At 37.7% G+C, this 13,116-nt stretch overlaps 1 protein-coding gene across 1 annotated transcript in view; it reads right to left on the bottom strand.

Moving 5' to 3' along the window:
- Window positions 1-13,116, bottom strand: part of LOC126336897 (probable inactive peptidyl-prolyl cis-trans isomerase-like 6) — a 154,296-nt gene that overhangs the window by 54,434 nt on the left and 86,746 nt on the right. Inside the window, exon 6 of the mRNA XM_050001018.1 lies at window positions 10,055-10,247. Within this exon, the coding sequence (XP_049856975.1) occupies window positions 10,055-10,247 (193 nt within the window). The remainder of the gene's footprint in view (window positions 1-10,054; window positions 10,248-13,116) is intronic.

Here is a 13,116-nt window from a genome sequence, read left to right as displayed (position 1 = left end):
TAGTTATTTCATTAATCACATTTCGTAAAAACCACTTGTCAAGTGAACTACAGACTGGAAAATCTTCAAGAGCTTGTGATGAAGTGGGTGGACAACTCCCATCTGTTATGTTTTTTTACTCACAAAAATAACCAATTTTTTCACAGTTTTCTCATTTTTGTTACATTTATCTGTTGACTTTTATTAATTACCTAAAAATCTCAAAAACCTATTTAGACTTTATTTCACTTACATTTCTTATTGAGTTTATTATTTCAAGTGTTTTCATTCAATTTTTGTAATTAGTTTTCATTAGGGCACTGGCACTTAAAATCTAGAGTTAATTAAGTTAGCACAATGGTTTGCTACATGCTAAAGCCTATAAATTAATGGCATAATTCCATAAAGCAACCCATACCAATTGAAAGTAAATCATTCCCACATCTCCGTAAAATATTTTAAATTACATAAAACTAATTATCTTGTGCAATAATTAACATAAAAGTTTCTGGCTATTGCCAGTTTCCATTGTAGATTTCATCACAACCACTGTTAGATTCCAGACTTTGATTGCTTACATTTATTCCCTTCATTTTTCCATAACATCTGACATACAGCTTTAATTAAGTAACTCACTAGTTAATAATTTCATGTAATTTATTATGTTTGGCAATAAGGTGCTCAGTCATACAAACAAGGGGATTCACACTGTGCTGTCATTGTTTGACTCATGCCACAATCATGTATGTTCTGTATATGAGAAAACAAGGAACCTGAAAACATAAAGTTATGAAATTTAATTTTTAATTATTTTTGAATGAATTCAGGATGTAAAGGTTTCAAATATTTTGCCTCCACTGTGATGTGATCACCAAGTACTGTACACCATCATTGTCAACAAACTATGTTATTGTTAGACTCAGTGACTTGTGTGATGGACGCACTTGAATGTATCACTAAACTGAAATCATCTTCATCAGGATCTGGGCTAAATGAAAACTGCAGTATTTAGAAGTAAATATGAACTGTTCACTTTATGCCCATTTGAAAACCTCACTACTGTGATTGTGTGCTCTGGCCTGAAGAATAGTAGCAATTTTTTTAATGAAATACTGGTCCTGATAATTAATAACTGAACTTCATGCGAATAAAATGTATGTGTTAATATCATCCAAAATATGGTGTCATGTACATCAATGAACAAACACTATCCAGAAAATAATTATATTTTCAGCTTTCCAGTGCTACCAAGGAGAGGCTGTGAAATTCAGGTCAGCTCTGTCGCAGCGTCAAGAATACTTCTAATTATCACAGACCTTGGGTGTCTAGAAAACCTCCCAAAATTTCTTATTCACAAGAATATTTAGTTTTGACTTAGGATTTCTGAGTGATTTATGTTATAGAGGTATATGTGCTATTTGTCTAAGGCACTAAGAAGACTAGTAAAATTTTTCAAATGTCAATTATACCAATAAATTTGAGTTTAGATTTGTTAATGACCATTTCATCTGTAATAACATGTTTCCTGATAGTTGAAATACTATAGTACTAATTTACATCTGTTGAATGAAATGGATAGTGTCTTGAAAGGAGGATATAAGATGAACATCAACAAAAGAAAAGCAACGATAATGGAATATATCAACTCAAATCAGATGATTCTGAGGGAATTAGATTAGGAAATGAGACACTTAAAGTAGTAGATGAGTTTTGCTATCGGGGAAGCAAAATAACAGGTGATGGTTGAAGTTGAGATTGGCTATGGCAAGGAAAGCATTTCTGAAGAAGAGAAATTTGTTAACATCAAGCATAGATTTAAGTGTCAGGAAGTATTTTCTGAAAGTATTTGTACAGAGTGTAGCCATGTATGGAAGTAAAACATGGATGATAGACAGTTTAGACAAGAACAGATTAGAAGCTTTCAAAATACGGTACTACAGAAGAAAGCTTAAGATTAGATGGGTAGATAACGTAATTAATGAGGAGGTACTGAATAGAACTGGGGAGAAAAGGAATTTGGGGCACAACTTGACTAGAAGAAGGTATCAGTTGGTAGGACATGTTATGAGTCATCAAGGAATCACCAATTTAGTACTGGAGGAAAGAGTGGAGGGTAAAAATCGTAGAGGGAGACCAAGATATGAATACACTAAGCAGATTCAGAAGGATGTAGGTTGCAGTAGGTACTGGGAGATGAAGAAGCTTGCATAGGACAGAGTTGCATGTAGAGCTGCATCAAACCACATTTACATCTGGAGTGATTGCTTAATAGAGCACTTTTCTACTGTGGTAAGCTAATGATTTTGTACAGTCAAACACCTGTACCAAAAATGATTAGCCAACTTTCTAGAAGTTACATTATGTGAGCTGCAAATCAGTAGGAATGTAATTCTACATCTACTTCTATACTCTGCAAACCATTGTAACATGCATGGCATTGGGTACGTCCAATGCTACCACTTGTTAGGGTTTTGTCTCACTCCATTCATGTTGAGCATGTGAAGAATGTTTGAATGCCTCTGTGCATGCAGTAATTATTCTAATCTTAACCTCACAATCCTCATGTAAATGATACCTATGGAGTTGTAGTGTGTTCCTAGAGTCATCATTCAAAGCTGGTTCTTGAAACTTTGTTAACAGACTTTCTGGGGATAGTTTACGTTTATCTTCAAGAGTCTTCCTTCAGTATTTCTGTGACACTCTCCAATGGATCAAACAAACCTGTGACCACCCATGCTGTCCTTCTCTGTATATGCTTTATATCACCTGTCAGTACTACTTGGTATGGGTCCCACATATTTGAGCAATATTCTAAAACTAGTTGCATGAGTGATTTTCAAGCGGTCTCCTTTGTAGACTGAATGTGCCTCCCCAGCATTATACAAATAAACCAAAGTCTACCACTTGCTTTACTCACAGCTGAGCCTATGTGATCATTACATTTCATGTCCCTACAAAGTGTTACATCAAGTATTTGTATGAGTTGGTCAACTCCAACACAAAACTCATTGATAATATAGTTATAGGATTCAGGTTATTTGGAAATTTCTGAACATTACAGTGATAATGGTAGCATTTTTAGTGTTTCAAACAATGATTTAATGATTGACTAGCTCTGTTCCCAACAATAAGTCTAATGGCTCTCTTTTGGATTCTGAGGGTCCTCTGAGTTGCTGATGAGTTCTCCCAGTATATGGGGAATAATATGCCAGACATTCTTTAAATATACATAGTAAGCTCTCTTTAGTATCTGTTCATTTATGCATCTCTTTGGAGCTATTAAAAGATAATAGTCTGCAATCAGCTGTAATTTATGCATTCAATATGTTTGTCATATTTTAGGTCATATTGTATCCAAATACCAAGAAATTTTGTTGCTTGCTTATTTACAGTTTAGATCTATTTCTAGTAGTGATTAGCACTGATTTGGGTCCAGTCGAAATTATGTAAAATGTGTGACTGGAAATGCAGAGATGAAGGGTCAATCCTGCATGGTCAGTTTGCTATTTAGTGATCATACACAGACAAACTTCACAAAGGTAAAACAATAACTACATTGAACCCTGAGAGGGTACTTCAGAAGGAGAAACTTCACAATGTGGAGCAAGAACTAAAGAAGCATAAAATTGCTGTCTGCGGCTTGTCAGAAACTCACTGGAAAGACTGTGGGCATTTTGAAACTGATAATCATGTTGGCAGAATGATATCACACTTTTTGACAGCAAGCATACAGCGCAATATGTTGAGGCTTACAACTCATCAATGATAGCATATTGGCGCCCACCCTCAATACCAAATCACATAAATTACATATTAACCAGGTGTGTCAACCTACCAATGTTGAATATAAGCAAAAATCTGAAGACTTCTATGAAAATGTAGAAGACACCATTACAGCCCTAAAACAAAGAGGAGTATACCTGTATTAGGAGATTTCAATGCAAAAGTTGGAACCACTTTGGTGGACAACTGCTTGTGAGACTGTGGGACAATATGGCCTTGGAATATGCAGTACGCAAGACAATCAAGTGCTACATTTGTAACTGATAACAACTTTTCCATAATGAGAACCATGTTTAAATATCAGAAATGCTGACTCTTTACATGGACATCGCCAAATGGATATTACAAGAACCAACTGACTACATTTTTATTGATAAGAGATGAAGAACCTCTTTCTGCAACATGAAAACAAAATCAAGCGGTGACTGTGGATATGAATGCCATCTGCTTTGGGCCTTAAAATTAAGCTGAATAACAGAATGGCTAAAATAAAGTCAAAAAAGCTGATAGCACCTGACCCAATTATCTTCCAAGAAGTACTTAAAAGCACTGGAACACCTGACCCAGAGGTAAACAACAACATAGCTTGGATGAGCGTAGGAAAATGGATCACAGATGCCATAAGCAAGCTGCCAAAGATGAACACCACAGTGAAGTGGCAACAGTGATGTCTAACAAAACTTTGACTTTGATTGAAAAATGACTTAACATCTGACTAACAGTCATAGATCCAGAAAAATGAAAACAACCCATGAAAGAAAAAAGTGAATAATGAAATTAAACACTCTCACAGGAAAGACAAGAATGGACATATTAAGAAAATTTCTGGAGCTTGAGGCACATGTATTGGGGAACCACAGCTCATATCTATACAAGGTGAAATACTTGGTAAGGGAGTTTTCACACAGGACTCAGATTATTAAAGACAACCAAGGGAATATCATCACAGATGTAAAAGGCATCACCAAAATATGGAGTGAATGATGTATGAAACTGTACGTTGATGGCTCATAACCAGGTAACAGAACACAATGGACACTGAAGCAGTGATCCTCAGAGAAGAAAAGGGAACGTACAGTGAAAAAGTTGCAGAATCAGAGAGCACCAGGGAAGGATGGACTTCCTGCTGAAGCCCTAAACACTGGGGTAACTTGGGTGTGGGTATCCTGCAGAGGCTATGACAAAAGATTTGGATGTCTGGAAACTGGCCAGACCAATGGTGCCACTTCATTTTCATACCACTGTTCCAGAAATGCTCTCCATTTGACTGTGCAAACTATTGAATGATAGCCCTTATTTCCCATGCCATTAAAATCATGTTCACTTTACTGAATGAGAAACTGAAGACCTTCAAACTTCCACAAAAATCAGAAGAGCAATGTGGGTTTGTCCCAGGCAGGGGAACACGTTAGGAGAGCCTAAATATCCAGTAGCTCAAAGGGAATGCAATGGAATATTATATCAATATATTAATGTGCTTTGTGGATTGCAAGAAAGATCTTAATGTTAAATGGTCAAAGCTAGAGACTATTCTCATTGAGATGAGTACATGAAGACATCTTGATACCTCATCCAGCAACTGTATTTTTTGAACACAGTGTCAGTAAGAATCAATAACACCTTCTCAGACATCTTCTCTACTAATTTTAGTATGAGACAAGCTTTCACTCTCTCTCCACTATCGTTCAGCGCACATAGTGAGGACATTGTGAGGGATGTTCTTGAAACTGGCTTGATAGCATCATTGTAGAAGCAGAAAAATTAACAATCTCAGGTATGCAGCCAACACTCTGATAACTGTATCAGATGAGCATCAACTGTAAACAATTGTGTGAAGGTTGGCCAATTGAAGTAGAGAATATTGTCTTGAAATCAACAATACAAGGACCAAAGTAATGATTATAGATCATCCTAATGAAAGTAGACCTGACATCACAAGCATCGCTGGCTACAAAGTCATTAATCACTTCAAGTATATAGGATCTGTTGTCACTGATATTGCAAGTTGTGATCCTGAGCTCCGTAGGTACATTCTGATTGCAAGAAATTTTACAGCAAAAGTTGCTCGGAAGAGGAGGATGGGGGAGATTAGTTCTTAACATCCCATTGATGGCAAGGTTATTAGAGATGGAACACAACTTCAGACTAGGAAAAGATGGAGAAGGAAAGTGGTTGTGCTCTTTCAAAGGAACCATCCTGACATTTGTCTGATATGATTTAGGGAAATCACAGTAAGCCTAAATCAGGATGGCTGGAAGTGGGTTTGAACTGTTGTCCTCCTGAATGCAAGTGTGCTAACCTCATTTGGCAAACCTTGTCACATCTGATAGGACACCTTCATCACTGCCGAGACAAAGCTCACCCTCATCCAAACTCTAATCTTCCCTAATGCGACCTATGCAGCAGAAACTTGGATAATGAAGAAGACGGTGGATCATCACAGGATTGATAATCTAGTATGAGGTGCTATAGACTATTACGAGGGTTATCTCAAAAGTAAGATCTCCTATTTTTTTTATAAGTACATAGACCTGTTTATTTCTACAATTGTTTACATCAGTTTACAGCCTGAACATTTAGCTATTTTTTGACATAATCACCACTTCTGTCAATGCATTTTTGTAGATGCTGTGGCAGTTTTTCTATGCCCATGTCATACCAGCTCGATACCATGTTGATCAGAAAGTTATGAACCTTTTCTTTCACCTCATTGTCAGAGCTGAATCGCTTTCTGGCCAAATGTTCCTTTAACCTAGGGTACAGGTGATAGTCACTGGGCGCCAAGTCAGGACTACAGGGTGGGTGGGTGATCATGTTCCACTGAAACTGTTGCAGGAGAGCAACAGTTTGCCGAGCAACGTATGGGCAAGCATTGTCATGGAGAATGTGTACGCCCTTGCTCAACATTCCTCTTCTCTGGTTCTAAATTGCCTATTTGAGTTTTTTCAGAGTCTCACAGTGCCTGTCAGCATTAATAGTGATCCCAGATTCAGCTCCGATGACAAGGTGAAAGAAGAGGTTCATAACTTTCTGAATAGTCTGGCAGTGAGCTGGTATGACATGGGTGTAGAAAGACTGCCACAGTGTCTACAAAAATGCATCAATAGAAATGGTGATTACGTTGAAAAGTAGCTAAATGGTCAAGCTGTAAACTAATAAAGACCATTGTAGAAATAAACAGGTCTATGTACTTATAAAAAAATAGGAGACCTTACTTTTGGGATTACCCTCCATGGACAGCACATCAAACTAATGAACTGATCTGGAGTCAGCTCAGCATCAGTACATGACTATCAACACTTGTTAATCAAAATCAATTGAAATATCTTGGTCACATTGCTAGAAGACAACAGGCAAGGGAAAGAACAATGATAGTGGGAAAAGTCAATGGTTGAAGACCTAGAGGACACACGTAATTATGATGGATAAACCAGATTAAGACTTACCTCAGCTCAGTACAGCCGATAGAAACACAAAAAAACAACCAAAGATTTAAGTTCCTAGCTTTCGGAATAAATGTTCCTTCATCAGGGAGGAGAGAGGGGAAAGAAAGGGAAGAAGGGAAAGTGGATTTAGTTACTCGCAACCCAGGTTATGAAGCAACAGGGAAAGGAAAACAGGGAAGGTAGCAAGGATGGAGGCATGGTTGTGAGAGGGAAGCCAAAGATTTTCTACTGTAGGTACTGTGCCAGCTTCAAACCAAAGAGGATGCATACAGAAGTAAAGAGGTGTATAGTATAAAGATGTAGGATGAAAAGATGCATGAATGGCTAAAGAGGAAAGGGAAAGAGGAGAAGACTGAAAAGTAAATGGGAGTGAGGTTGTTTAACGTAGGTTCAGTCCAGGGGGATGGCGGGATGAAAGGATGTGCTGGAGTGCAAGTGCCTCAACACTGTAATTGAGATTAATATTTTTCTTTCAGTCATAGTGGAATATATGCCACATTAACTGGAAGACATTTAGGCTTCCTCTGTATCTCACATAATGGGAGATTCTTTGGGGAATTTACATATGAATTTAGGTTACAAATGCTTTACCTTTCTACGTAGCAGCAACATGAAACAAACTAATGAGAATGTTTGTATCAAGGGGTTTGTCTGCTTCCACTGACTAGACAGATTTACTGTCTTTGATGGTCTTGTCCATCCGGTTCCTAAACTTTAATCTTCCTTCCTACGTTTTGTGCAGGTTTACAGTAAATCCATTCAGTTATTGTTTTAATGAAACACAGACTGGAAGGGAATAAAAATATTTAAATATTAATGGTGTGATTGTTATTGTTCATCTTGTTATATATTCACACTCTAACCTCTAATCCTTATTATCTTTATTTTTTTATTTAAGTGTGAAACAATTCACAGAATGTGTTGCTTGAGACTTTCCCGACAAGTTGCAGAAATGGTTCTTGGATGGGCCGTAAGATATCATAAAATTCCCTATTATGTTTCATAGGCACAACTGACTGACTTCTTTAGGTACAGCAGTTACACTGCTCAGTTTTGATCCAAGAAGAAAACACAGCTATGAACACACCAAATTCCATGACTAATAGCAAACATTTCCTGATTGGTGGCAGGTGAGATAGCTACACCACCTGTCAGATGATGAACCAAGAGTTTCGGCACATGTGCAAAGGCTGCCAATCATACTGTGTGCTGCCATCAGCTACACCAGTGCCCTCTGTCAGGAGATGAATGCCAATAGATGTGCCCACACTGGTGTGTGCCCATCACCACCATCATTATCCTAATACCTGTGTTGTCATCCAAATATCTATGGTGCAACTGGACTGTCAACCCTTTCATGATCAGTAGTTCACCTTTCTGGCTACTGTAATTTTAACATGGCAGGTGCTAGATCCCATGCTAACACGTATCATTGTCTCTGTTCAGCTGATTTCTAGAGTTGCAAATTTCCATTGCTTCTTTAATAACGCTAATCCAGTAATGAAGACATTGATTTGAGAAGTTTTGTAATGCATATTATGCCCCCTACTGAAAATTTCAACACCTTTGGCTTCCATGGTGTGGCAATGTATGACATCCCGCAGCTATAGAGAATCTTGTAGATATCAGGACCCTTTTTCGTTGTATCTGAATTCTGAGTGTCAGTGGTGCATGGAAGACACATTTATCTTTATGTTACTTCAGTGATATTCCTATTTTAAAAGAAAAACCAGTGATGTATGACAAGATGGCCGCACCTCTTTGTTCTTGACTTTCTTCCGACTCTTTACTTTGTCTAACACACGCTGGGTGTAAGACACAGCATATCTCCCATTCAGAATATCCATATGGTAGGGAGACAGCGTAGTTCATTGGACAAGCACCCTGAATCACATACAGCTCATAGTCTATGAACCAACATCCTAAGCATACCGCTTCGTTGCGCAGGGCAGGTGACAGCTGTTGCCCTTAAGTGTACGTCCATGTGTGTAGGTTCATGATATATGGCATAACACAAGGTGTCATCCTTTTCTCTCTGCACCAACAAACTCAGGAATGGTAGTTTGCAATTTTTCTAAATCTCCATTATAAACTGGATTTTCGATTAAAGACAATATAGATGTTGTAAAAATGCAACCAGTGCTGCAGTGCTGTCGAGCCAGCTTATAAAGGTGACAACTACATATAACAAAAAGCAGACAGTTTGAGTGACAGCCTTTGTGCATGTGATGAAGCCTTTGGTTCATCATCCAATATGTGGCTTAGCTGTCTCTGCCACTACCGGTCAAGAAATCTTAACTGTTGCTCACTGAATTTGGCGCGTTCATGTGTGTGCATTTTCTTCTTCGACTGATGTGAACAGGGGACTTTGGTCACAGCTCAGCAATGTGTTTACTGGAACTGAAGATGTCACTCAGTTACACTGACAAAATATTGTGGGAATTTCACAATCACATCCAACTTCTTGCCTGAGAACAATTCATAAATTTCAGAGCTTCTCCATTCAGTAATCTTCTCTGCAAAATGGGTCTCATTCTGTACATCCCCCACATAAAAAAGTTATTTTAAAGCTTCTACAACAACTACAAATGCTCCTGTAATGCAAACACAATGAAAACATTACAGAGCATGTTTTGCTCTCCATAGGACTAGATAGGGGTACAAATGATTGATAATTCTTCTGGACTAAGAAATATTACACATACCCACAATGATGTTATTTCCTTCACACTGGACTTTCAGTTAACAATCTTTGTTCTTTCAAAAATATGATTTATAAAGTTACTTGACCTGGGATCTTTCAATATAAGAGAATGGAATGTGTGCATTTCATGATGATACTTAACCCAAATGCAACATAGTAGTAATCCATCCAGGGTGCAGGCTGCAGAGTGATGATGAACTGAGATCCATTGGTGTGCCGTCCATCATTAGCCATAGAGAGCACTCCACGGCGATTATGGGAGATGCAGTAACTCTCATCAGGAAAGGTACGCCCATAGATGGAAGCACCACCTCCTCCAATGCGGTTTTCAATATCTTTATGGAAATAACAGAAAGTTACTTCATTGCAAATATACAAATCATCACATTACTGATACATCACTCTGCTGTCAGGACCAATGTCTAATAGTTATATAAGTGAAAGAGATGTTGTCATAAGACACTATGTTTGAGTACTTGTAACTATTATAAATAAAACACACTTAAAAATCATACAACGAAGGCTTTCACGACTGGATGGTACGGAATTTGATAATTCTCCCGGGTTATATGGCCGTGGTCCATGCAATTCTTCTATTCCTAATGTTTCGTCCAATACTATGTTGGACATCTTCAGAGGTACGGCTGGTCTTGCTGAGTCCTGCCAACTGACGAGTCAGGCATCAGAGAGCGGCCAAAATACCGAGGAAAGTGGGCGTGGTCTAGCTTGCACATAGTAGCAGAGAGAAAACTAGTCAAAGATAAAATGTAACTATCGATAGTAGTCCGTCATAGATAAAAATCACTTATCCATTCTGTAATGCCACTGCCCATATCTTGCTTAATTTGAAGGCCTCTTCTTTTCTATTAAAATTATCTTCATCTTTATAAATTTCAATAGCCTCCCTATTCAGTCGTGGATAATAGTTTGTGGTAGCACTTAAAACTGTAGTTTCAGAAAACGTAACTACATGGTCACCTGACTGAAGTGCATGTTCCGCAACTGCCGATTTATCTATTTTTCCCAGCCAGCAAAGACTTTTATGCTCCTTTACCCTCGTATTCACACTTTTTTTCGTAGTACCAATATAGACCTTGCCACAAGTACACGGAATTTTATACACGCCACTAGATGATAATGGTGGCCTTCTATCTTTAACAGAATGAAGTACTTGTCCTATTTTTCTGGTAGGTTTGAATACCGGTTTCACTTTATGTTTCAGCAAGATTTTGCTGATTCGATCTGCAACCTTATTAATGAAAGATAAAGACACCGTGTTCTTCCATTGCTGTGTACCATCCTTGTCCTTTGGCCTGCTGTAATTAGGTCTTAAAACTCTATTAATTTCTTTGTTTGAGTACCCATTCTTTTCGAAGGCCTGTTTCAGATGATTCAGTTCCATACCCAGTGGTTCCGGTGTACAAATCCGTTTTGCGCTGTCCACTAAACTTTTGATAACACCTCTTTTTTGTTGTGGGTGATGGTTGGAGTTCTTATGTAAGTGTCTATCACTATGTGTGCTCCTCCGAAACACTTTATGTTTTAGACTGCCATCGGTCTATCTCATGACTAACACATTGAGAAACGAAATAGCCTGGTTTTTTCCACTTTAATGGTAAACTGAATTTTCAGGTTTATGCAATTAAGATAATCAAAAACTTCGTCTAAGGCTTTTTTACCATGTATCCAAACCACAAATGTGTCGTCTACATAACGATATCAACAACATGGTTTCTTATTTGCTAACCCATTGAGTTCTGCAATTGCCAATTTTTTATGGAGAAATTTGAACAATTAGCGTTGAATAAAGCAAATAAGAAACCATGTTGTTGATATCGTTATGTAGATGACAGATTCATGATTTGAACACACGGTAAAAAGTTTTAGACACATTTTTTGGTTATCTTAATAGCATAAACCTGAAAATTCAGTTTACCATTGAAGTAGGAAAAGACCAGGCTATTATGTTTCTCGATGTGTTAGTCATGAGATAGACCGATGGCAGTCTAAAACATAAAGTGTTTCGGAGGAGCACACATAGTGATAGATACTTACATAAGAACTCCAATCATCACCCAAAACAAAAAAGAGGTGTAATCAATAGTTTAGTGGTCAGGGCAAAATGGATTTGTATGCCGGAACTTCTGGATATGGAAATGAATCATCTGAAACAGGCCTTCTAAAAGAATGGGTACTCAAACAAAGAAATTAATAGAGTTTTAAGACCTAATTACAGCAGGCCAAAGGACAAGGATGGTACACAGCAATGGAAGAACACGGTGTCTTTACCTTTCATTAATGAGGTTACAGATCGAATCAGCAAAATCCTGCTGAAACATAAAGTGAAACCGGTACTCAAACTTACCAGAAAAATAGGACAAGTACTTCGTTCTGTTAAAGATAGAAGGCCACTATTATCATCTAGCAGTGTGTATAAAATTCCCTGTACTTGTGGCAAGGTCTATATTGGCACTACGAAAAGAAGTGTGAATACGAGAGTAAAGGAGCAAAAAAGTCTTTGCCGACTGGGAAAAATAGATAAATCGGCTGTTGCGGAATGTGCACTTCAGTCAGGTGACCATGTAGTTACGTTTTCTGAAACTACAGTTTTAAGTGCTACCACAAACTATTATCCACAACTGTATAGGGAGGCTACTGAAATTTATAAAGATGAAGATAATTTTAATAGAAAAGAAGAGGCCTTGAAATTAAGCAAGATATGGGCAGTGGCATTACAGAATGGATAAGTGATTTTTATCTATGACGGACTATTATCGATAGTTACATTTTATCTTTGACTAGTTTTCTCTCTGCTACTATGTGCAAGCTAGACCACGCCAACTTTCCTTGACATTTAGGCCACTCTCCGATGCCCAACTCATTAGTCGGCAGGACTCAGTAGAACCATCCATACCTCTGAAGATGTCCAACGTAGTATTGGACGAAACATTAGGAATAGAAGAATTCCATGGACCATGGCCATATAACCCAGAAGAATATCAACAACAAACACACTTATTAACAATGAGTGAATAATAGTAAAGGTATTTTATGGATATATTTGGGAAGTACATTAAAAGATGTTGGGTTGAAGTAATAAATTTCATGTGATTTCTACCAAATATGGTATAGGATCTTCTTGAGTTCATAGGATACATCATCTTACTGTGGCATACATCCAATCACCATTTGGAGTTCCATAGA

The sequence above is a fragment of the Schistocerca gregaria genome, chromosome 2 (assembly GCF_023897955.1).
Source record: "Schistocerca gregaria isolate iqSchGreg1 chromosome 2, iqSchGreg1.2, whole genome shotgun sequence".
NCBI lineage: Eukaryota > Metazoa > Arthropoda > Insecta > Orthoptera > Acrididae > Schistocerca > Schistocerca gregaria.
The sequence above is the reverse complement of the archived record's forward strand: the minus strand, read 5'-3'. Positions and strand labels throughout refer to the sequence as shown.